Source organism: Megalops cyprinoides, chromosome 5 (assembly GCF_013368585.1).
Source record: "Megalops cyprinoides isolate fMegCyp1 chromosome 5, fMegCyp1.pri, whole genome shotgun sequence".
In the NCBI taxonomy this organism is placed as follows: Eukaryota; Metazoa; Chordata; class Actinopteri; order Elopiformes; family Megalopidae; genus Megalops; species Megalops cyprinoides.
Window position 1 is genome coordinate 8,931,736 of NC_050587.1, and position 26,262 is coordinate 8,957,997.

Sequence of the window (26,262 nt, forward strand, 5' to 3'; positions counted from 1 at the left end):
ACTGATGCTTGTTCATCACATGGTTAGTAGTGTCCTGTTTGTACATTTCATGCCACTTTATTGCATGGACTTTGTAAGTCACATTGGATAAGAGCGTCTGGTAAATGACTGTAATGTAATTATAATGTAGATGCAGACAAGTTTCATTGCAACGAAGGCAATGATGATAGGCTGCATCTACAGTCTTCAAAATGACTATACGGTTTCTCATTCTCTGCGGCTGATTTTTGCCACTGAGCCTTCATAACTGCAGAATGTAATGGCTTTCCTAATGAGGACTTGAGGGCTTAGACCTGGAAAGCAGTTATGATCTAATATGTACACCTATGCTTTGAAACAGTGGATTTGATCTTCCTTTAAATCTCCTACAACAGATTGAAAGTCAATCCTACTAACAAAGCTCAGAACCAGCCATGCCGTGTGCTGATAATGACTAGGACCCCATGGTGGGCAGGTCAGCCGGAGTTCCCTTATGTCACCACTCTCAAGCAGCCTGTAATTTGTCAGGTGCCTACAAGTTGATATGTAAGGTATTTCTGGAGTAAAAAGAGATTGTCTGTTAGTCACTTTTCATGTGTCTGTAAGGAATATTTTCACATCGAATGCTGGGTGCTTATTATTGCATTGTGGATCATATTGAACTGGATTATATCGTTGCACTCGACTAGCTCAGAATAATCTTTCACAGCTGCACCTGTTGGATGCCATCTGTCCAATGGTGGCTCTCATGGGATTCTGACACCTGCCCAGTGCAACAGGAAAACAGTGGCAGGTCCTTGCAGTGGCTGCAAACTTCCCTCTAAAAATATTGATTTTCACAATAAATTATATGCGCTGTCTTTTTGGGTTTATCTAGGTTTTGTCTGTTGGGCCACCTGCTGTACAGTGTGACCCAATTTCCTTTTTCCTTGTGGCCATTACTGCAGAAGAAATAATCAGTACCCTTCATCATTTTCTCATCTGTGATGGTTGTTTGGGCTGGTCTGTTCAGGTTGTGTTTTGGGTTGTTCCCTTAGGGCTGGTATATTGCAGCCTCCCATGACATGTCTTCATCATTCCTTGAATCTATACAAATGTGCTGATAATTGGCCCATACTTTTGTTTTGTCAAACAGAAGCTTGGACCAGTAGTCCCCCTATCTTGCTGTTTTCCTGACTGACATATTTCTGGACTAAATCTTTATGTCCACCTGGTGTTTCCAACTACTAGAGTATCAAAAATGAGGTGAAAATCAAGGTTTCACCAAACTAATGTAGAGGGTTTATGTATTAAATTTTCACTACTCTTCTCACAGAATTCTATCTGTCTAGCTTTATAGAAAGTCTACTGTTTATCAATGCATTCATCAAGCCTATACTTTCCATCATTTAAAAGGCATTTATTTTTGAATGCAGCTGTTTTGTTGTCATCGCTTAATTTTATGTGGTGACGACAATCTCTAGAGTTCCACCTAGACGTTTGTACTGGAACTATAAATTTACTGGGATGTATAGAAAGGAATTCTCTTTCTCTTTGGAAAAAGCTTTTCCAAAATCACTTGCTCAAAGTAAAAGGTTTTTTGTACATCACTCACTGCTAATATATTTAATGGGTTGCACTCTTTTGACCAAAATATTCTGTAAAAGGATATTTCATTTTCTTCATAAATATATATTTAATTTATTGGTCAAATATTGTGCATTGCAGCATATCAGAGCATTACCCTTGTTGCATTCTGGAAGTACTTTTTAACTTTTGTGCTTGCCACTCCAGTCTGACAAAACTGTCTTTTATCAAAATAACATTAAGATAAGATTTTGGAGGACAGACAGGCAAAGTTTTTGGTGATAAGGTTGAAGCTGGAGCATTGTGGGATGAGAGCAGGGGTCTGGGTAGTGGGCAAACACACCCTGATGGTCACTGTAGTAGGTGTAGAGTGCCTGAAAGAGTGACAGGGCTATGCTTGGGAAAGGAGGGAGTTATTTTGCCGCCTGGCAGACTTTAAGGTTTTTTCCAACTCTCTGCGGACGCCTCTCGGACCACGCGAGAATATTCCGAATGTTTCCGCTTTGGTTTTGAGTTTCATGTACGCTATAGGTTTACTGCAGCGTAGCCCCAGGCCAGTCGGTGGCAGCAGAGCGCCTCGCAGCGTTTGACCCTAATATTAAAACATACGAGAAGAAGAAGAAAACAGTCGGCAGGCTGCTGAACGGTGGATGGTTAGTGGGGGGTGTACTACCTCAGCTGCATGTAAGGATATAACTGTTTGTTGTTTTAGTCACGGCTAACTCTCTAAATAACACCTAATAAAGTGAGCGAGTCGGCTCAGTTTACTCGCAAATTAACTTTTAATTTGCAGTGAAAGTGCGCTTGAGAGACGGCAGTAGCTAGGTGGCTAATTAGCTAGCTTGCTTCCCTGCTATTTCCTTTCATTCTGTTGGTAACGAGTGTGGAATTACTCGTCCTTTTTTTCCAGGGAGTGCTTTTATTCTGGAGTGGTAAACGGGAACGTTTCAGTTTGATCCCCAGCCTGGTAGCTGTTTAGCTAAAGAGGTAACCTGTTAAACTAACATGGATGGTTTGTAAACTACCTAGCTAACGTTGGCGTGTACTGTAGTTGTTGGGGTGGCTTAACTCTCAGCCAGCTGCATGTTTAAATAACGTAATGTTTTTCTGTCTTGTGTGTGTCTTAAGTTCCATGTAAATTCCATGTAAAAATTAAGTTACTGGAAATTCCAGTAAAGGGCCAGTAGCTTTCCAGTTAATGCTACTGAATCATTTTCTGTATGTCTGTAACAACGAACTATAGAGCATGCTGGGCTGGCTAGCACACTGTGCTGTGCACACCAGAAATAATACTCACTAAAATTGACAGTAGTTATTTAAATAATTATTTATGATTTTTTTTTTTATTTGACAGATTGGTTTTTGATCGAAGAAATGGCTTCAAATCCACCTGGACAAGGTGAGAAATTTGTATGTGTATGTGTGGATAGCAGTGATGTAGGCCGTCAGTTTTTATTAAAATATGCTGTGGAAGGAGGTGATCAGTGTAGAGCCTCTAGCTACATAATGTAGGTTATAAATAAATGTATAGGTAATGCTAATATGTTACACATTAACCTAAGCAATGCCACCAACCAAAGAGCTAATTCCATTTGTACAAGAGCAAGTTCTCATAAGGGGATGTGGATGTGTGTGCATATGTCTGAAATGGTAAAGGTGCAGTATATATATGTGTGCACAGATTAGAAAAACTTGTTAAACAAATGTAAAATGTTAAAATATACATTATACAATATAATTTACATTTTTGTGAATGCATTTAAAGTATTTTTTATTATTATGTAATTATTTAATTTACATAATTGCAGGATCACCAATGAGAAATATTTTTTGTAAAACTGCTCTGTACGTCACACAGGGCAGTCTGCTTTGTAAAGAATAACATCTGTCCAGGATATTTTCTTTCTGTTCTGTTCTGTATGGGTATTAATGTGTCTGTGTGTGTGTATATATATATATATATATATATATATATATATATATATATATATATATATATATATATATATATATATATATATAAAATTCTATTTTACATGCATGTGATATTTAACATTGGCCCGGTGCCAGGGAAGAATACAGATGGGTGCAATTGTAGGGGGGCTTAAAAAGTCATAAATACTAGGTAAACATTGGATATAAGGAGACAACTGGGGTTGCACTGAGATCTGTCTGGGGGTGCAGTGCTCCCCTACGCACCCCCATAGCACTGGGCCTGGGAATTTGGATTTGGAGCAGGTGTCTGGAAAAGCTTTAAAAAAATGTGAAAATGAAAAATATTTTTTAAAAAAGAAAGTAAGAATCAAACGGAGCTATCCTTTAAAGCTAGGAATACTCCCTATGGGATTCACCTGTTCTGTTTATTTTTGAAACAGATTTCATTCAGGAACTCAGTAGATGGCAAACAGTCAACATTCTTGTAGTAATGCAATGATTTCAGATGTATGAGCTCCCAGTATATTACTACATTACTCCTGGAAGTTTTTTGTCAGCATGACATAAAATCCTCAAGCCGAAGAAACCAAACAAAGTTAACTGTACGGGCTGGCTGCATAGTGCGCACACCTGTTCATACTGATGATGTTTTATTTAAAGGAGCAAAATGTGAATCAAGAAAAAAGTACCACATACAAATATAAAAACTGAGACAAAATTATATTTTGGAAAAATTGAAGGCTTGACATAGTAAGAGGTTAAACATGATTCAGCAACATTGTTATGTTTTCTGTTTTTCTGCCCAAATATAATACTACCAAATATTATACACTTCTTTTCGCTGAAATGCTATTAATTCATTCACAGGTTTTCAGAACAAAAACCGGGTTGCCATTCTTGCAGAGTTGGATAAAGAAAAAAGGCGCTTGATACAGAACCAGTCCATGAACAACCCAGGAGCAAGGTACCTTGAGCAGCATGGATGTGCACACTTGCTGTTATGACTCCTAATTTGCAGGCACTTAATTAAGGTGTTTGAGCAATACATTTAAAAAATCTACGTGTTTGTTTAGCTTGATTAACAAGACATGACACACACTTGTGCAAAACTCCTTAGACATGCGCAGGAATTCTAATACACTGATGTAACTTTTTATAGAGATAGGAATGAGTTGTTGAGTCGCTTTGTAAAGAAGTACTGAAGGTGGCATTTTAATCATAATCAACAAGTACTCAGAAACGCAATCTGCAGTTGACAAGCCCTTGATGATTCTGCAGTGCTATTATGATTGAAATTTAGTATGCACATTTTGAATACTAACTGCACATAACAATGCTTCTCACAATCCTCTTGCAGCAAAACTACAGTACAGTTGTGGCTGCTGTTCAGAGCCATACTGTGTGTCCTCGACTGTAATAATCTCTGAAAGGGGGCCTCAAAACTGTTTAGGGCATGAAAAGGACTCTGGACTCTGTGTTTTTACAAAATTAATTAGTATGAGTTACGGACAGCTGCAAGTGGACTTTCGGGGCTGTTAATTTATTTTATAAATAGAGGATTGTTGTAGTGCTCCAAGTTGCCCCATTAGAAGAGGCTGATAGGTGTTTTTTCTGTCTGTCTGCAATAGCATCCCCCTTTCAAGACCAGCACTGAATAAGGATTTTCGAGACCATGCAGAACAGCAGCACATTGCTGCTCAGCAGAAAGCAGCTTTACAGGTGAGGCCTGGGGAGGAGGACACCAGGGATGGCCTCAGTTCTACTGTGTTTCAGTTCAGTCACTTCAAGAAATTAACTAAAATTCATTTCATTAATTAAAAAAAAATATATTCATAAAACATGATGGGCAATCTTCAGTTAATGAACCGAATATCAGTTCATTGCCAGAACTGACTGAGTTGAAGTGGACCTGAGCCAAACTATGGAGGCCACCATTTTCCCACACCTGTCAGCATCAGTCAGTACTATATTTTATTTTATGAGTAAAGAAATGTAACAGTAAGTAGCTGGGGAGAAATCTGAAATATTTGTTACATATTTCGCATAGTCTGCACCCCTAGTTTTATTTCCAGTACAGTCACAAGATTACATTTATAAGGCATTTTTTCAATTTATGTCATGCTCTTTACAACTGCTGTACATTGTTTGAGGTGTAAATTACATTTAAACTCTTTAAATTGTATCTGATATTTAAATCACATATGAATGTAGTAGTGTAGCAAAAAGCTGAGGCCCAGGCTGTTGGCTAAGGATCTGGGTATAGACACGTGTGTCTCAACAGCATTTAAATGTAATAGGTTTATAGTTAGAATGAGATGTGTCTAAAGCCCAAGTGTCAAATATGTCCAGATTTCCTGAAGAGTCGTTGTGTTTGTTTCAGCATGCACACGCACATTCCTCCGGCTTCTTCATCACCCAGGATTCCTCTTTTGGAAACCTCATACTTCCCGTTTTGCCACGACTGGAGCCAGAATAATAGCATGACCATGCTGAGGAGGGACACTCATACTTAATGAATTCTACAATGAATTAATACTTTTTAATAAATTCTAAAATGAATTCTACAATGTATTTCCACATTATTCTCTCGACTGTTGGTATGACCAAGGACGGACACAGAGTGCTAGTTTTTATGTATTTTTTGTGTTTTTGTATTTGAATTAAATAGAATTTGGACAATTATATTGCTGTTGTTGTATTAAGTATTTGTTTTCTTATTATATTGCCAAAAATGTCTCTATTCAAGCAATGCACTCAGTGCTTCAGTGTGAATGCTGCATGTAAGTGACAGTGTGGAAGGAGTTCCAGCTAAAGCCTTGGAAGATCTGAATTATGACAGAATTTTCAGTTAGTATGGGACATGGGATAACACATCAGAGCTGTCTGCTAAAAGAATACTGTGCAAATGTGGCCCCCAAGTATTGCCTTGAGGATAATAGTGTGATCCACCAGAGCAGAGTAGGTTCATGGGGATGATGGTCCTTCAACCCCTCAGGTCCACACATTGGTACACAGCCTTGAACACATGCCAGTTTTCTCTTCTGAGTGTTAAATGTGCATGTAAAGTTGAGTTGTAATGTGATGATATATGCAGGGAGTTTTCTTCCCTGAGTCTATTAACTTGATGAATTTTGTGTCAAGTTTTCAGTCAATCCAGAGAATGAGCCTTGGTCTTTTATGTTTCCCAAACTAAATGAGAAACCTTATGCAAAAAAACACTGAAAATACATATTATAATAATTAGTCAGACCTCAGAGGCTTGAAAACCCAGTTAGGAATTTCTGCTTTCTAATTAAAATGATGAGAAATGTATCTTTCCCAATATTCCAATGTCTGGTTCAGATTTACAATTCCAGTTTCTTGAACCCTAAGATACAGTGTGTGCATTATTATTTGGAAGTCAGCCATTGTCACACATGAATCAGACTCACCTTGTCTTGTCTTAGAGATGTATTTTATTAGTGAAATACTGAGTAAACACTGTATTAACCTGTCATGGCATGCCAAAATGGCAGCATGATGATAAAGTAAAACAAAACATAGTGGTTCTGCAAACACTGCCCTCCACAGTTATTCATACCCCAATAAAACAGAAACAAAAACGCAATATAACAGAAAAAATGTGATCCTTGTGTTTTATTGAATAAAATTCATTGTTTTGGAACAATAGGGTTGTTCTATACAATGTGATTATGATTATAACATTTTCTGCTGAAAAAAAATTATCCCATTATGTCATGTTTTTGTTCATATCTCATCAGTAGGTAGGAATAAATACAGAGGGCACTGCATATTTTCATGCTTGAGACAGTTGCGTGAGAAAATACAAATTTTTGAGTGACAGACATCCGACATTTGTTGGGAGGAAAAACAATGGAAAAAACAATCAAATTTACTCGAAGCCTGGTATCATCTGTACTTGTACTTGGCATTGTTCTGCATAAGTAGGGCTCATTGGTTCCTTTCTGTGTTGTTTAATGAAGCTTGAAATTGTAGAAGATAAATCTCCTCTCACCTATGACAAATGAACTCCTTTACTACTGAGTGCATATGCAAGAGTCACTCAGCCTCACCTGTTTATCATGAATGATTAGTTAATCAAACTAATACCAAAATATTAAATCAAAAATCCAGGTATTTTATTATTCTAAAACATACACATATAGTGATAGATTTTGATGCTCAATATATTTATGGAGTTATGGAATGAATATATGCCCTTATTACAAAAGTGCTTTTTAACTATCTCCTTAGGTGGACAGTTTTAAAACTAAAATTCTAAGAAAAATTCAGCTTTTTTGTCACTCAAATACCTCCCAAAAAAAGGATTCCAAAGTGAAAAGAAGCTCACGTGTAAATGCTCTTTTGAAAGCTGGGAATTTACTTTTACAGAATACACAATCCTGGATCTATGAAGCCAGGGTAGAGTGTGTACTCCTGAAACCACATCTCTTTCCTGGCTGGGGCAGGATCTTTACCTTCGTGCCACAACAGCGGCTGGACTCACATGTTGTCAGAGGAGTCAAAGGACCCAGCAATGACGAAATTGGTACCTCCTGAGTGGGAATTCATGGACTGTGAGGCCTGCTGGCTAAGGTTGTTGCAGATCAGCACCAGCTGGTTGCTCTGGGCCTCGGACAGGGTGCTGCAGCTCTGATAGACGCTGAAGTTGGTCTTCCTGCCCGGGATGTTGCCCTTCTCGCACATGGTCTTCACCATTTTGGCCAGCTTGTTCTTCCCCAGGGCCTGACAGTTGTACCAGTGCAGGGCGGCCAGATTAACGACGGGCTTGATGGACAGGTAGAAAGGGGCGTCTTCGTAGAGCATCGCCTGGGGTCTCCGCTGGGCATACTCTTTGTAGTCCTGCACGGGGCAGGTCTGGGGGGCGTGGGGAGTGGCGTAGATGCGGCACTCGGTCCCGGGGCGCTTGGTCTTGGTGTTGCCATCGGTGTACTCCTGGTAGCTCCACTCCAGGCACTCCAGTCCTGTCTCCGTGGAGAGCAGACGGACGTCTCCCCACTTGAGGGTGGAGCCGTGGAAGCCCGTGCAGTGTCCGAAGGCCTTGGTGTTGTTGAGCCACACCAGATTGAGGAGCCCCTCAGGGTTGAAGCGGCTGAGCAGGCCCCTCTTCCTCAAGATCAACTCATCAGCAAACGTCAGCTTCATCGACTTATGGGGCTTGTTGCCCTTGCCCTTAAACCTGAGCTCCAGCTGCTTCTGCTTGAGGGCCTCCTGGGAGCGCCGGAACTCCTTGTCCCGGGTGATGCTGTAGCTGTAGCGGTGCTCCTTCAGGTATCGCTCCAGCCCGCACTGGTAGTTGGCCAGGCTGTTGGGCTCGTACTCGGAGCCGTCCTTCTGCCGGGCATCCACGAAGAAGGAGGCGAGGTAGGCATCCAGCTCGCCGCAGGGGATGCAGTAGATCTCCCGGGTCTCCGAGGGGTACTTGGAGATGAGGAAGTCGCGGAAGTTGCGGAGGGCCGTCTGGGTGCTGCGGATGGTCTTCTCGTTCTGCTCGCGGTTGGCCTCGGCTTGCCTCTCTTCCATTTCTGTTGAGAAAAGTGATAAACTGTTAAAGGACAATCGTCAGTTACCTATTGCATAATCAGCCACTGAAGAAAAATAGAAAAAATTGAGTTGAAGATACAGGTACAGTGAATGGCTATGTTTGTGTGTTTTATCTGAAAGTATTATCTGTAGTCAGTCATTTTTTTTCTTATTTGAAAACAAAGTAGTACTTTTTGAAAAACTTAAGCACTATGACACGCAGGGTATATGGCTGTAAGTATGAAATACCTTGCACAAGGCAAAGTATTTAAAAAATTACAATTACCTTCTGCTGGTACCAAGCATCAGTAAAATCATTCTATGGAAGATTCTAGATTTCTAAAAAATCTACAATATTTTGTTTAACGACATCCATAATTTGTTAGGGTGCACAACAACACTACTTAACCTGATGTACTACTAATGTGATTCTAAAATCAAAAATAAGGCAAAAATAAGCTTTAAGTAATCTTAAATGTCAACCTCCTGGAAGCTCTTGGGCTTTTGGTGTTAGTCTATTATTGGTATATTATACTCAGTAGTGCCTCCATATCAGTCTCATACTCAAATAGCCTTAGACCAGTTTTGGACTCTGATTGTCATTTCCCAGCATAAAATGTGAAGACCCTATGAAATTGTGTATTGCAGTATAAAATTACATTTTTGCTGTTGATGTAAATAGTTTTAACAAACACATTTCCGTGGTGAAAATAATTACAAAATATGGATTGGCACAGATTATTGTAGCGAATACTGATTATATTAGCCCTCATATGTTTCCCATTTTTTATTTTGGAAATATAATCTTAATTGCATCTACAGTGCATGTCATTTAACATATATCTCTCGAAGAATAACGAGACAACGACAATGACAACAGTACCCAGGTGAAGTGTTTGGTTGGGCATACCAAGCACACATGAAGTAATGTAAATTTCCAGAATGACTGATGAATGCTTGGTTTGTCCAGATGTTTTACCTAACTTTGAAAAAAATGCCTGTCATATTTCTGTCTGCTTAGTTGTATGCTATTTTAACACCAGTGGCAGCGGGTGAGCTAGAAACAGGGGAAGCCCAAACACTACCTTTAAATCCATCATTACTTTCAACCTGTTCCCCTTTATCCTCATTGATTAACAATAAAACAAATAATTCACAGAATAATTGACACCAATCGCGTAATTAGAATGATTACGCTCGCGAAACAGCGCAGATTGTCTGCGGTTTGTGTTTGCGAAAGCTACAGCGTGAGATTGTTTAATTAACAAGGATGGCATTTATCAATTTAAATTACGTTAAATGCTCATGACACATCACAGCTTTTGTGAGGTCTCTGTTCTAAACGTTGTTGTTCATTGCACCCAACCTGCCCTAAATGTTTATTCTCAGTAATTTAAATCGATTTAACAAAATTTAGGTCCGTTTTGTAATTTGTATTTTGTAACACAAGAAAGCTATAATGTGAAACATTTAAGAGAAAGCTTTGGGATTACTTGCCACTTAATTATTCAAATTGCTATCCTTGTTAATTAAACAATCTCATGCTGTAGCTTTCGCAATAGCACACAAATTTCAGACAATCTGCGGTGTTTCACGAGCATAATCATTTATTCTAATTACGCGATTGATGTTGATTATTCTGTGAATTATTTGTTTTATTGTTAATCAAGGAGGATAAAGGGGAACAGGTTGAAAGTAATGATAGATTTAAAGGTAGTGTGCGGGCTTCCCCTGTTTCCAGCTCACCCGCCACCACTGCTTCTGACATCTAAATAGACACACAATACCAACATGAAACCTTGTTCACAAGTCTACCCGAAACAGTGTCACCCTCATTTCATTTTTTAAACAAAAGAAAAAAAATCTTTCATGACAAAAGTACAGCTTTCACTTTTACATTTTTATTGGGCATTACATTACATAAACAGTCAAGACCACTGAAAACAACTGAGATAGTACATGCTTGAACTAATCTGTGGCAGAATCATATTTTACACATTACTTATACATACATGCTGTCTAACAGTATTTTGTTGTGACAAGGAAAATTACAAGGTGAATGAGGTACCCACAGTGTGTGTGTTGTGAAAAAAAACATCTTTAAAAACAACAGTAGAAATATCCTGTATTTTCCTCCTGAGAAAAGGACCTTCATCGACAACTATAATCCAATTCCATCCAATACAGTCCGATCCAATTGTAAAAAGTTGTAGATGATAAATAACTTAAGGCTGATTTATGCTTCAAATTTGCACGCGAACGAGACATACACTATATGGCCAAAAGTATGTGGACACCTGACCATCACACCTATATGAGCTTATTGGACATCCCATTCCAAAACCATGGGCATTAATATGGAGTTGCCCCCCCCCCCCCCCCCCTTGTAGCTATAACAGCCTCCACTCTTCTGGGAGGACTTTCCACAAGATTTTAGAGTGTGTCTGTGGGAATTTGTGCCCATTCAGCCAGAAGAGCATTTGTGAGGATAGGCACCAATGTTGGACGACAAGGCCTGGCTCGCAATCAGCGTTCTAATTCATCCCAAAGGTGTTCAATGGGGTTGACGTCGGGGCTCTGTCCACTGGAGTTCCTCCACTCCAAACCCATCAAACCATGTCTTTATGGATGTTGCTTTGTCATCAGGGGCACAGTCATGCTGGAACAGGAAAGGGCCTTCCCCAAACTGTTGCCACAAAGTGGAAAGCATACAACTGTCTAAAATGTCTTTGTATGCTGTAGCATTAATGCTACACTTCACTGGAACTAAGGAGCCCCAGACCATTATCCATGCTGGTAGGTAGCGCTCTCCTGGCCAAACCCAGATTCGTCCATCAGACTGCCCGATAGTGAAGCGTACTCCCTAGAATGCATTTCCACTGCTCCAGAGTCCAGTGGCGGTGTGCTTTGCAGCACTCCAGCCGTCACTTGGCATTGCACATAGTGATGTTGGGCTTGTGTGCAGCTGCTTGGCCATGGAATCCCATTTCATGAAGCTCCCGACGCACAGTTCTTGTGCTGATGTTGCAGCCAGAGACAGTTTGGAACTCTAGTGAGTGATTCAACAGAGGATAGGCGGGTTTTACGTGCTACGCACTTCAGCAATCCGTGGCCCCGTTCTGTAAGTTTGCGTGGTCTACCGCTTCATGGCTGAGCGTTGAAGCTCCTAGACACTTCCACTTGACAACAATAGCACTTACAGTTGACCGGGGCAGATCCAACAGGGCAGAAATTTTGCAAACTGACTCGTGGCAAAGGTGGCATCTTATGACAGTGCCACATTTAAAGCCACTGAGCTCTCCAGTACTACCCATTCTACTTCCAAGGTTTGTCTATGGAGATTGCATGGCTATGTGCTTGATTTTATGCACCCATTAACAATCGGTGTGGCTGAAACACCTGACACAATAATTAGGAGGGGTGTCCACATACTTTTGGCCATATAGTGTAGCAGCGTCCTGCGCTACCTGGAGACCCTACATGCTTACTGCATGTTTTCGCGGGGCAGTATGCGGCCGTATGTGCCATTCATCATCAATCAATCATGAAATGCTGTACGAAATCCACGACAGGCAGCACGACCCTCCGTATAAGCGGCCGTTAAGGTCACAATTACGTCATTTCGTTCATGTGACATTTACGGTCACGCTGACTTTAACAAGCATTAAGTTAGCTCCAAGGTTAATAATCCTGGGAGTAAATAAACTACCAAATGAATTGTGTTTCTCTTTAGTAGACCGATCTCTGACAATAATACACTGAGGTTAAAACAGGATAATTAAAACGCACCACGATTTTAATGTCAAAACAGAATAAAAGTAGAGAACAGCATAAATAGCTCCATCTTTCAGGTCATCTTAGTAACACAGACTAAGGGGAAACAGGAAAACAGGAAATTGAGGAAAAAAAAGAAAAAAAATTCATCTCGATCCATTGTGAAAGAGCAAACAGTATCTCAAGGACAGCTCACACAAAAATATTAACTGTTTTATTTGCTGACAATAGGCAAGAGTTCCCCCTTCGCTTTCATTGTTTTAATCTTGGCTTTAATGCTGTCATCCATTGCCTGGCGGCACCGGACGGCGTAGTGTGCCAGCGTCTCCTCCTTCTCGTCCCACGGAGGCAGAGAGTGGAATACTTCCGGGGCTGCCAGGCTGAGCTCAGCAATGGCAGCAGTCCGGGAGATTGTATTGCGGTCCACTCCCACCCTGTCAAAAGCCACTTTCATTGAAACGCTTCGGCGAAACTCCTGCAGGGCTGTCATGTACCTTGCGATGACGCCCACCACGTTTTTCACTGCAGAAAGGAAAGAAAGGCATCAATCTCGATGCAAACCAATATCGTAAGACATTAACGCAATGATGGTGCAAGTTTCTCTTATTTACTTTGTCCATGTAACTTTACGTATGTTTATTTAACAACAATCTTCATTTCCAGAAAGACAACATTAAAAGCTCTACTGCATTCACCATAAGTCTTTATATTTTTCCAAAATAAACCCTATAATGATGTAAGACAAATAAATATATCCACTTTTTCAGAAAAAAATATATTGTGATTCTTCTTATCACAAATTACTGAAAGTGGACTCTGGTGAGAATTGTGTATTTTACTCTGATACACTTTTTCAGTATCTTGGGTATAGGTAAACACACCAGAGGGTAATATTTCCTCATTTAGGACAATGCATAATAATGGCATTAAAATGCAGAGCTTTCAAAAGGATGTTCTAATCAAAATGAGGAGTGTGCATATCCCTATTTGGGCTATATACAAATACGGGCACTTGCTGTGGTAGACAATGATCAATAAGTGAGTAAAACTTTCAAATAATCAAATGTCACACACCACCCTGGTGCTGGCTTGGGACTGTTCAGCTGAGAAACCAGAGGGGATAGTGATTACTGTCTGTGGACTGTCTGTGATTCCTCCTCATAGGTTCCCCAAACATATAAACAAACAGGCAATAATAACAGGCAATGATCAGTGAAACCAAACTGGTTGGGGAAAAAAATTCATCCATTTTTCATTTTTTCCTGTCTGTGTGTGTCCACTGCATATGGATTCCTTGTTTTTGATGTTTTGACAGCTTACATTTTTAAGCCACAAGCATTTTTAGGAGCTTTTTTGACATGCAACATTATGATTTTTTGGTAAGAACCCGTCCACTCCTTCAAACTGAAGGTGGTTCCAAAATATTGATCAAAAACACAGTGAAATTCAAGTGGAGTCCTATCTCACTGGAATCTGTTATTAATGCTTTATTAATACATTAACAGAGAAGTGGTTTGATTTATATGTAACGTGTGCCACTGACCAGTTACATTTTCCTTATTTTGCATCACATTGTACTGTTTTTGTTTGTGTAGCACTTACTGCGAACACGTGTATTTTCCCCTTCTCTGCTTCTCTTTGAGGTTTTAATTGTCTTATGGCGTTCATTTGGATGCACCTCCATCTCATCGAATGAGTCAAAAAGAGCAGGTGACTCGAACGCTGGACCCTCATCGGAATATATGGGGAGATGCTGACGTGAACTGCTTGGCTCTGGATGGCTAGAGGTTTGACCCCTTCTCTTTTCTGTAAAAAATGAAAACAACATATGTATGGCAGCATGTGTAAAGTACAGTTAACATTGTACAATTTCACCAGATCTTCTAGAGGAACTTCACAAAAGCCAGGTAACAGAGTGAACTAATGCACAATAATAACAGGAATAAGGAATAACAATGACTATTGACATGTGTCAGACAACCACTGTCAGATGACTTTTTTTACCCTCTTAATAGTCGTCCTCATTAAGTCTGACCTTAATTCATCCAGCTCTTCCATCTAGCTCTTTGTCACCCCTACAGTCTACCACTCTGTGGTAGTATCCAGTGATTACTCAAACCACTGACAACAAAATACAGTGCACCCCAGTTCATGTTCCTAATCAAATTCAAACATAACGTGAAAACATGGAATCACATTGATTACTATGCATTTCCTTTGGAAATGCTTTCTTCCCCGCTTATGCAAAAATGTTTGGAATCACCAACTGAACATCAGGCTCATCTTACTGTGACAATCTCTGTTGTGTCTCTGTTTTGAAGTGACATGAATGCAATCCTCCAATACACTTCCACATAGCCAACTCTTTTGCACTAAAAGTCTGTCAGGACTGCGGCTTCTTAGCCCGGTTTGTTTTTGTTTTCCTTGTCCATGTGCTCTTGTTTACTGTTGTTCCCTGTGTTCCAGCCCTGCCCTGCTCTCTGCCCTATCCCCGCCTACCTGATTACCTGACTGTCTCCACCTGCCTGCCTGCGCACCTGCTTCCCATCTCCTCATCAGCCCTGCCCTATATATTCCCCGTTTGTTTCGTGTCTCGTTGCTAGTTTGTCTCAGTTCATCTGTTGGGCTACAAGCCATTTGTCCTGTTTTGCCTGCCTGCCTGTTCTTGCTGATTTTTGCCTGTTTCTCTGACCTCGTTTTTGGATCTGTTTTTGGTATTGTTCGCCGTGTTTCCCTGGTTTTGACTTTGCCTGTTTTTGACCTCGTTCTTGGATACCGATTTGGATTTATTAAACAACCTTGTGCATCCTGCCTCCCTGTCTGCGCCTGAGTCCCTACCTGAGTTTGACAAAGTCACAGCGCACCACAGAGCAGAAGCTGGAGGAGAAGCACCACTCCGCTTATGCTGCCAGAAGAACCTGCACGTGCCTGACAAATCATAAGGTGTCTTCTGAGGACGGTGAGATAAGGACACCTGGCCAACCAACCCACCCCCAACCCATCTCTGGAAGACTGAAGCCAATTTGTTCCTCTGCTATGGGCTCCTGGTCATTGACAAAGCTGGTAAAGCTCAGCCTGCACTCAAAACAAGAGCCTCGACAACTGAGCTGCTCAGTGTTAATTTTTTTAAATGTCAGTTGTAAAATGTAAAATTACAGTTGATGATATGGTGCCTTATGTGTTCACAATCGTTCTCAGGACGTGATGCCTCCTTAGCCCTTCACAGAATCTTGAGCAACGTAGGTTGTGAAGTGCACAACCTCTCAGGTGCATGTCTTTCATTGATCTTAAGACTACTGTAAGACTCAAGCAGCATTATCATCTTTAGAAAGCATATTTCTTATTCCTGCTACATGTACTGGCATCCACATACTTCTGTAATGTAAACTTTATCCTCTAAATATTTTACATGCCAGAAGCTTTGGGAATTAGCATAAGTTATTCAGATTCAAATAACACTTTTCATTGATTATGCGCCATTATGCACCACTGAGTACCATATTACATTCTGTACATGAGCCTTAATGGATTCTTATAAGAGGATTGCTTGACTATTACCACAGAATTCTTAAACAGAGTTAGTATAGGAATGATTCTCTCCCAGTGTTTTTGATCAGTGTATATGTGCATTTTTCATCAGTATTTGTCAGAAGCCGAGTGCACTGTAGATATTGAAATGCACAGAACATTTTATTTGTACATTGATATATTAAGACTATGTTTTCAGCATAGAGTTTTTTCCATAACATACTTACTACATACTACATCCATGTACACATATATTCTGACATACAAAAGCTCATCTATACATATTCCACACTGAACGTGGTCTTAAGTAAAGCTACCTTGTTCAGAATGACACATGACAATGTCCCATAATAAAACAACTGATGTCCTGCACATAATCATCATAAACTGAAGATGCATTTACGGTTATTATGTATACTTACCTGAACGGTTGCTCAGTTGTTCCTGGAGGAAGTCACAGATTAATTCTGCCTTTTTAGTCAATTCCTGCTGGAGTAGTTCCTTATCCTGCTTAAGGTTGTTTATAGTCTCTCCCATCAAATCACTTCTGCTTCTTTCTGCCTGCAGCAGAGCTTTGAGTCTCTCTATTTCAAATAGAGCTGGTGGCACTGTTTAGAAAAGAAGCAATAGTTTACTAAAGGGAAGCAAATAATTTTAACAATGTTACAGGTGAGGTCAACATGAGTTATACATTACACCTCTAATTCTCAACCATACAGAAAGCAATTTTGTAAGCCAGAAACAATAATTACAATGTAAGTGTAATATAATAACATGAACAACTATATTCTACAAATGCAAAATTACACTAAGGACAGCCCCTACATAACTTTAACTGTACATAATCAGGTAAACACAATCAGTACATTCAAAGACAGATGTAATGATATAAATAGCAGACAACATTATACACATTTTTATGCTCATTTTCAAAGCATTCATTGACATTTGCAAGCACTTTTCACAGCTAAAACAAGTGTGATATGCCACGCACTACCATTAGTGACATAATCTATATCATGAGTAGCTAGTACAAGTGAATGCATGATTCTTTCATACTTGCACCATGACCACATTCACAAACATTCAAAGCCATTTTACCAGAGGACACAGTTACAAGTGACTTCGTAGTTTCTAAGCAACATACTGTAGCAATTGAGACTTGACATACTGTCACATTACAACCATCAACTGTTGATGATGTTATGACCATTGTCATAAAAATATTGTGAATGTTTATGAATGCTTCCAAGAAAAAATTTGCGGGGTTGAGGAAAACTGGATTATCGTACAAAGATGATTCTGCAAAACCCAGATAAAAGTATCTCATTGAAAATGTCTGTGTTTTACAGGTATGGGTGCGTGGCCAACACACTTCACGTTACATTAATTCAAGCCTTAATATTTGATATTTAAAAGGAACCTACCTGCTAAGCAAAAATTAGCAAAATGCTATGGTGAATACCAGCATCCTTATCAAGCCATCATTTTTTTATGTTGTTTTTCATTAATGAGTGTGTCAAAGTTTCAATTAAATGCCGACTTCATAGATGTGGGTACGGTACAAAAATAACCACTGATATTGCAGTTAGGATAACTGTCCGATTTCAGTATATTAGCTTAATATATTAACTGAATCAGTTTTCAAAATTCAGTAACTGAATGTCCTCTGAACTCTACCAAAATGATACCACCTAAGTCAGAATAATGCATTTGATAAATATGACTATAAAGGATTTGCACACCACTTCTGTTTATGTAATTAATGGTAATCAATTCTTTGTTCCTTAAACAGACACCAGATTGGACACACTCATATCAGTTTGGTTTCTTATATTTGTATATATCCCCTCAATAAGTGTTCATATGACCCTGTAAATTACCCATGTAAATTCTGTTTTTGCTCCTTTGCTATAATGCATTAAACACTTGCTGCATGCCAATATATGTTTAAATCTGTCATAAAATCCAACACGTAGAAAATTCACCAAATTCCATTAAGTTGTAACTATTAAAAATTTTGTGTCTGATGATAAAAGTCCATCTTAATACCACAACATACCAAGGATAAAATGGATAAAGCATCTTCACCTCCACCTCATCAGTTTATTGAATGAAAACAAAACAAAAAAAAAAAATAGCCTGTTGCCATTTCAGACCTTTTTTCCTTCACTGCTTTCTCATTCACTCTCTTATCTTTCATCAGAGATCCGTATTTCCTCTGGTATAATTAATAGATCATAACAGATCATAAAGGGACTGTCCTGATCCACTAACTAATTGTTGTTAGAGGTTTAATGAGACTTACATTGGAACAAACTTACATACAGCTGGTACCACCCTGCCACGTTGTTATTAAAGTATTAATCTGCTGTGGTCTCGAATCCACCTACGATACCCTGTACACACTAGCAAACTGAACATGGAATGGTTGGCTGACAACAGACAAGGTGTGAAAACAACAGTAATTAGCATGTGGCTAATTTCAGGCATGGTGGGGCCCACAAGAGCGCATACATTCTTAGTTCTTACTATGGAGCAATGCATTTACTAACGTCAAGTATGAAAGTTTCTACACTGCATACTCCTGTAAACCCCTGAGCTGTCCATTTGTCACATGCAATACTAGTATTGATACAAAGTCATTGATGTCAGTTACTGACCTACCAATTTGTCAAATGTAAAAATGAAGTTATAGAGACCTTTGTTAACTTTGACATTGTGTGACATGCTTTGAGATGTCATGCTTCTCAATACACCTGAAAGTGACAGCTGACTAATTAGCTAAATCAGTGAATAAGGTAGGAGACAAACCACTGAAAAATCTGGCTTTTATGTTTTTTTCCAAATTTATGCCACAATTTTGTCAGAATGCAATGCAATCCTGCAATATACTTGCATGCTATGACTTGCTACAGACATTTTTCATGGTATAGGTCACACAGTGCACCACAGTAAAGAGGGTGTCAGCTGGAGGATGAAAAACAACATTTGAGCAACTCAAAGGTGCCTGAATGAGTGAGACAAGGAAACCCTGGCCAACCTACCCACCCCTTCCCCCCACAGAATGAAGCCAAATTGTTCCACCACTGTGGTCTTCCAATCATTGTTGGCTAGGGCATCTCACATTCTTTACAATTGGCTGCATTTGTTTGACAAGCGAGTTATAACCTATGCCTATGATTTCACCTTTGATATTATGCAGTATACACTTTGAACATTTCAGCCACAACCTTCTACGCTACTTCACAAGTGTACATTCAGCTAGCCTTGTCACTGTCATTTCTATTCTCTGCACTACTGATGCCATCTAAGGGAAATCTTACTGCTTAATGCTACTATTGTTCCTCAAGGAAAAAATGACCTCCCAAATTATATGGACACAGAGAAATTAAAGCTGTGAATCAATACTCCTATAATGTGAAGCTGTGAACATCCATATACATTGCGGAAACATAAAAATAAGTGGAAAACAATGAAAGGCAGAAAAGTTTTTTATTTGTATGAATGAAAAGAAATTTTACAGTTAAATTTTACAACAAGCTTTACAACAATGCTCACTGTTACTGAAGACAACTACAAAGTGTGAAATTCTTCAGCCTGCTAGTGAAACATATGTCAATGACACTTGGTTTTTCAAACAACACAAACCACAATGAATGGCGCAGATGTATTATGGGGAAAAAAATATCTGTCTTTTGAACTAAATCAGAATTGCCCATATTGATCTTGAAAACTGCTAGATATTTCACTTGCTGCTTTCAGAAAAAAAGGTGCTGACTGAGCCTGAAATGACACTACATTACACTATAGCAGTAAATGTACTAAGTTGGCAACACTGTACATAACACAATGTTCTGGGGATGTATCACAATTAGAGGCCAACCCATCAGGTGAGCATCTGCATTTTTTATCACATCAGCTGGAGGACGCTGATATGACAGATTTTTAGTTTTTATGGGCTAGAGTCACTTTTGTGCTTCTTCCTGCTGCAAGAATCCCTGACCATGTAACCATGGAGTGTTGTCTAACCACACCTCTGGAGGAGCTCTGGAAGTTAGGGTCTTCCATTTGCCTATTAATAATATTGCTTGTATGAAGTGCAGTGTCAAGACCATCAAGAGTAAACTTTCTCATTCAAAAGTTTAAAAAACTGAAGTATGTTGACCGATATCCACCAGTTGGTTGACCTCTAATCACACTGACAGCTATTTCAGTCTGAAATCTGTTTTATCATTCAGCACTCAACAACCTACTTTTTAAATTGCTAAAACGCCATCAACTGACACTTTCTTTTAGGTACCAACTTCAGGTTTTTACAAGTACTTTCTTTTCTGACTCATTCTTTGTCGGCATTTGTTTATGCAGGCTTTTTTCAGCTTTGAGGACTCCACCGATGTCCATCCATCCAATGTTGAACAGCGAAGGACATAAGCTGAAATTCATTATTTTATATTAGCAACAAATACTCACATCCAACATAATAATGCAAGTACTGCAATAGTTTTGTTTTAAAAAACTACATTAATTTCATTTGATTCAGTTAATAATGACGTGGGCTTGGACATGCTGTATATTTGTTTAAGATAACATAAAAATAATTAATTTAAATTAATGTAAATTAATATGACAACTTACTACAATTACTTGTCACACTACTTCAACACTTCAACACAAACACTTTATACTTACATATTATCCCATCAACAGTTTTGCGATCTAAAATTTTCTTTCCGTCAGGAACTTTGCCATGTTTCCCAAACGCCACAGCGCCATTAAGATCTTCGTCGCTGAAGAAGTGCTCAAAAAGCAAATGGAAAAGCCTCATGCAGTCTTTCCTGGAATCCTGGTGAATAGCAGAGAGTTTGACTGAGGACAGGAAGATCCCACTGCCTGGATACAGTTCCTGCTGTCCCATCCTGTGAGGACTCGGGTTGTGCTGCTGAGTCCTCTGGTGATAGCAGCTGATCTTAGTTATGAGTGTCTGGAGAATTTGCAATTGCACTGGATCTACATAAGTCAAAGAAAAACATAGTTAGCATTTTCAGATTCTCCCCAATTTCAGATATTTTATTGATTTGGTTATTACATTTGTATATCTATATCTCTGTACTTTGTCTTTATGTCTGTAGCAACTAGGTATGCAGCTAAATATTCAACTACAACAACCGTAAACTTGTAGGTGCCTGATGAACCGAAAGGTGCCTGTAAGTGGCAAGACAAGGAAACCCCTACAAGTATTACCCATCCCTATCACAGGAGCTGTGGGCTCCCAGTCACTGTCCGATGACAACAGTGCTAGGATGGCCGTAGGACTCTACTTGTATTGAAGATGAACACTTTATCCACTGCGACACTTAGAAGCTCAAGGCATTAGCAGACTAGTCTGCCAATATAGATGCAGGTGTGTTTACAAAAATACTTTAAATGTAAACTTCTGGATGATATTGGGATATTAAAAATGGCAAAATGATAAATTATGAACACTGCACACTACATAAATGAACAATATATTTCAATAAATGTTCACTAAGCCTTAGCAAATTCATACTGTAACTATGCATTAATGTGTTTCCCTTGGGACTTATTAGGTGTGGCACACCACCATTCTAAAAGTGCCACAATATTCATCAGTGATAATTAGTAGTACATGTATTCTTACACATTCACATTTCTGTTTTTGTCTTATTTACCATTTTCATCTGAACTCCCCTCCCTCATGGCCCACACAGAGCTAAACCTACTGAAAATATAAAATGATAACACAATAAACTGCAGTTTTTCCTGAAAAGGGAGTTCTTTGTGGATTGAAAAGGGGGCCCCATTCTATGTAGAGTGTAAAATTTACAACAAAAAGTTGATAAAAATAGTACTTTTCCTGCTCTGAATAGTTAGCAACACTGATTATACACTCTAATCAAAACACAATCTGCTGAAACGCCTTTTGTGCATTTTATATTTCGAGTAAGAATGCTGTATGTAGTAAGCACCAAACATTCTTAAGGAGTTTTTGCTACTGACCTATGTTTGCAACAAATTCTTCCAGATTTCTCCACTCCTCAACCAGACTTTCACCATCTGGGTCACCACTAAGATAAGAGGGCAGGTTTTGTTGGCATCCAGTGTCAAAGCTGTGAAATTGCCTTGGCTGATAAAATTTGCCTGGAACAAAAAAACATTAGAAAGAGCCAACTTACAAAAACATTCAAGGTTGAAAAAAGACCTTTGAAAAAGTATTTATCTGAAATGATCACACTGCATTTTTTGTTGTTTACAGTGAATTTGCTTTAACCAAACTAACACTAAAAATGTCTCTGAGTCTGTGTGGAAACAAATTTGTTTTGAATGAAAAATGTTTATGTGTAGCCTAAATATACACAAATAACACATTTATTTTCATATTTACACAGACTTTAGAATTTAACCTACATTACTGCCAACATTAGTATTTACCAATTACCCATTAAGCTTGTCAACACCGCAACAATCAATGGACCCATATAGGAGCATGGGGTGGGGCACGGCATGTGTAATACTCACATGCCTACCGCAACAACTTTTCACACTACAAGTCCCACAATGCACCAGGAGGCAGACACATCCTCCTGACACAAGCTGAGTAATTCGTAGGCCCCCACAAATCCTACGATGTAGAGAGCAAAGCAACAAGGGGATGCTGGCCAATCTACCCACCCCTATTTTAAGCAGAACAAACTGATGTGGGCTCCTGGGCATTGTCCATAAATGGCACTGCTGGTTTTCAGCTTGCACTTGACACAAGCAATTCTACCATCTGAGCCACTGGAGCCCCAGTTACATGTAGTTCAATGCAGAATTTTTCATTTAACAAATAGTTGCATTGTTTTGCTGGAAGCCAATGACAAAACTGCAAAATGCAGGTGAGCACATGGCTGAAACAGGAGGCAGAGTGGCCCAGTATTAAGGTGAAGTGACCTGCTGACCCTCATTTTTAATTTTCTAAGTGATTGGGTTTTCCAACTCCAATTTTACAAAGATATCAACAACATACTGCCTTAAATGTTGGTAACTGTTTGTTAATAATTTCATTGTTAATTCACTTAACATGTTTCCAAAAAGATCAAACAATAATGCATCTGGCAAAATCTACATCTACTGCAGCATCAAAGCCTTAGTACCAATTCAGACTAATTCAATATTTACCCCGAAAACACAGAACCCAGTTGCAACAAATGACTGCACAGGGCTGCAGAATACGAGTCTCAGCGATACACACTGACAGAAACAGAAAACTGTACAGACCAGAACTGGAGACCAGCTGATCCATGATGATACAAGATACTAAATTTGTTATCTCAAACAGACAACAGTACAGAACAGAACTGGAGACCAGCTGATCCATGATGGTATGATACCAGATACTAAATTTGTCATTATCTCAAATCTGTTTGTTATCTGTCAGTCAAACAGGAAATGGAGAGCCTTCTGTTAATTCAGCTGATTCATAAACAATTGCTAGCCTCTGTGCCCCAAACTTCCATATATTACATACTTTTGGTCCACTGCTATGTTTATAGAATTTTAACTTGTCAATACATTTAGGTAGCTGTCATGCTAATCACAGGATCCTCATGTGCTGATACAACAACTTCAGGACAATGAGACCAGTGAGCTTAAAAACCTTGGATCAAATCACAGATGTCTACAAAAAAAAACATAGCCCAAATGAACATATTCAGCACTTTATTTACATAGGTATAAATGTTTCAATATGCAAAAATAAAAATCAGCAGCAAATTAAACAACATATAGGGAACTTTAAAATCTTGGGTGTACTGTATCTAAAATTCTTTAACTCAAAATACTTTAAAGCCCACTCACTTTCCTTATGAGGAATGATCGATGCAGAAATCACTGTTAATGTACAGTACAGACACAAATTTGAGGATGGACAAAATTTTACATTAAGAACTAACCATTTTCCTAAACTTTGGAGGGTGTCAGAAAAGTGCCATATTCCATCATCTTCTCTGCAGGACCAACAGACCTGTAAATATGATGACACACATTCAACGGTTTAATTTCTGCTGAGGTGAAAGACTAATGAAAGACAGAAACTGATGGTAATAATGTTTTTGTTATGGTACCTAAAATCACAGATACATTTCATGTCTGTAATACTGTAACACTGGAGGATTTTTCACATGAGTGAGCACTTGAGTGCAAATAAATCATACACTCCATACCAAAGCATAAATGTCAGGTTCAGACCATGACTGAATAAAAGGATTAATCAGGTTTAAGGTTACATTAGTTAAGATTAATTAACTGTTAATAAGGTAACAATTAACTAACTGTATTACTAATCAATACATTTACTAAGCACAGACAGGGCTTGGTAATAAAATTAATAAATATATAAACAAATGATTTACAAGAATGTTAGCTCATGTTAAGATAAAATATTGTGCCATTTCAAAACAACAGTGCAACTGTGTAAAGATAAGATTTATTGCTGCAAACCCACAATTTTTAACTGCTGGGGATAAGCAAGCACAGACATGGCACTGCCAAATTTGTAGCACACAATCCCAAAGAAGATCTCTCATAATACAGAGTGCTCCCCTTGTTGCACCTACCAATCTCAGTGGATATCACTATGCTCCCCCTTGTCCCACATTGGACAATACGTATGACAGAAAATATGTGACGCATAGCAGTTTGAAATCCAAAACAAACTGTCTGAAGTATTTTAATCATCTGGACATCATAACCACAGATTTCCCAGCCCAATAAGGTAAAAAATAAACTGAGTAATATATATTACATCTTTAAATCAAATAAATGTGAGGTTATTTTCCCTTGGGAATGAGGATTGCTACAGGGCTAATTCTTCAACATAACAAACTACATGATAAGCATCCACACATCATCCTCCTCTCTGAGGCAGGTAGTAAAGGGTGTAAGTTTTCTACTGAGGGTCTGTAGTCCAAAGATACCAGCAGGTAGATACTGCTCACTGCATATGACTGACTCAAAACAGATGAATATATGTTAGTCAAGATGGTAAAACAACCAGTGACTGATTTTTTATGCCCAGAAACTGTTTCTACCTGACCAATGTCTTCAAACCTTTAACCCAAGAATAATTAAAGCACCGTGAAAGCTTAATCAGCATTAACAATATTTACTATATCATCTTCCTCTTTTAAAAACTGTAGTAAAGTGGCAACAATTCACACCTTTACCAATTAGTTGTATATTAAATCATGGTACTTCATCACTAATTCATCCTCTTTGTGCATCAAATTTCAAAGCGGTATCTACTGACATCTCCATGATTCACTTGTAAGTCCTGCATGATGCTTACAAGAAATAACAGTAAAACCACTGTGACATAACAGGAAAAAGACATTTATTGCATGAAATACAAATGTAAAATCGTAAGGGTCAAATTCACATCTTAAAGTTGTTTTGTGAAGCTCACAGGTAACACGGAAACATACTCTGTATTTTAGACCACCAAGTATTGTACTGAAGTCATTTTAATTAGTAAGAGTTTACACTCATTCTTCAAATTCACCCTTAAAATACTTTGGTTACATTCACAGGTAACACAGGCAAACAGGTAACATGGCAAAGGCCACTATGTATTTTAGACCACCATGTAGCCTGACTGCATTGAATTCAGTTTTTTTGTTTTTTTTTTGTTTACCTAACTCTTCATTTGTACAACTTTTTCCACAATTTCCTTCTCTTGGGCATCCTCCTTGCATGCTGCACTGAAGTGGGACAACCTCATCCCCTTTGCATGTCCCTCAAGCAGAGACTGCTATTTGTCTGGAACAGCAACCGCCAACTCCGCAATAGGGGCAGACGTAACAACAGTGCTACAATTTCCCCTAGCTTTTTGGAATGCCCACAACATTGTTGATCCTTTCGCAAAAGTCTCCAGCA

The 26,262-nt window shown here is 38.9% G+C and overlaps 2 protein-coding genes across 3 annotated transcripts in view; one reads left to right on the forward strand and one right to left on the reverse strand.

Moving 5' to 3' along the window:
* The first annotated feature begins 2,159 nt into the window (after nucleotides 1-2,159).
* LOC118778363 (ints3 and nabp interacting protein) lies at nucleotides 2,160-6,162 on the forward strand. 2 transcript variants are annotated; one of them, XM_036529870.1, is made up of 6 exons: nucleotides 2,178-2,198; nucleotides 2,456-2,532; nucleotides 2,900-2,944; nucleotides 4,348-4,444; nucleotides 5,109-5,199; nucleotides 5,861-6,162. In XM_036529870.1, the coding sequence occupies exons 3-6, from the start codon at nucleotides 2,920-2,922 to the stop codon at nucleotides 5,954-5,956; spliced, it is 309 nt and encodes a 102-aa protein (XP_036385763.1). In that variant the 5' UTR covers nucleotides 2,178-2,198; nucleotides 2,456-2,532; nucleotides 2,900-2,919; the 3' UTR covers nucleotides 5,957-6,162. The 2 variants fall into 2 exon arrangements, with proteins under 2 accessions (XP_036385764.1, XP_036385763.1); XM_036529871.1 differs by lacking the exon at nucleotides 2,456-2,532 and having other exon boundaries at nucleotides 2,160-2,198.
* Nucleotides 6,163-7,899: 1,737 nt separating this feature from the next.
* LOC118777963 (uncharacterized protein KIAA1958) overlaps nucleotides 7,900-26,262 on the reverse strand; it is a 38,712-nt gene continuing 20,349 nt past the window's right edge. Inside the window, exon 3 of the mRNA XM_036529241.1 lies at nucleotides 7,900-9,026. Coding sequence (XP_036385134.1) covers nucleotides 7,984-9,026 — 1,043 coding nt within the window. The 3' untranslated portion in view covers nucleotides 7,900-7,983. The remainder of the gene's footprint in view (nucleotides 9,027-26,262) is intronic.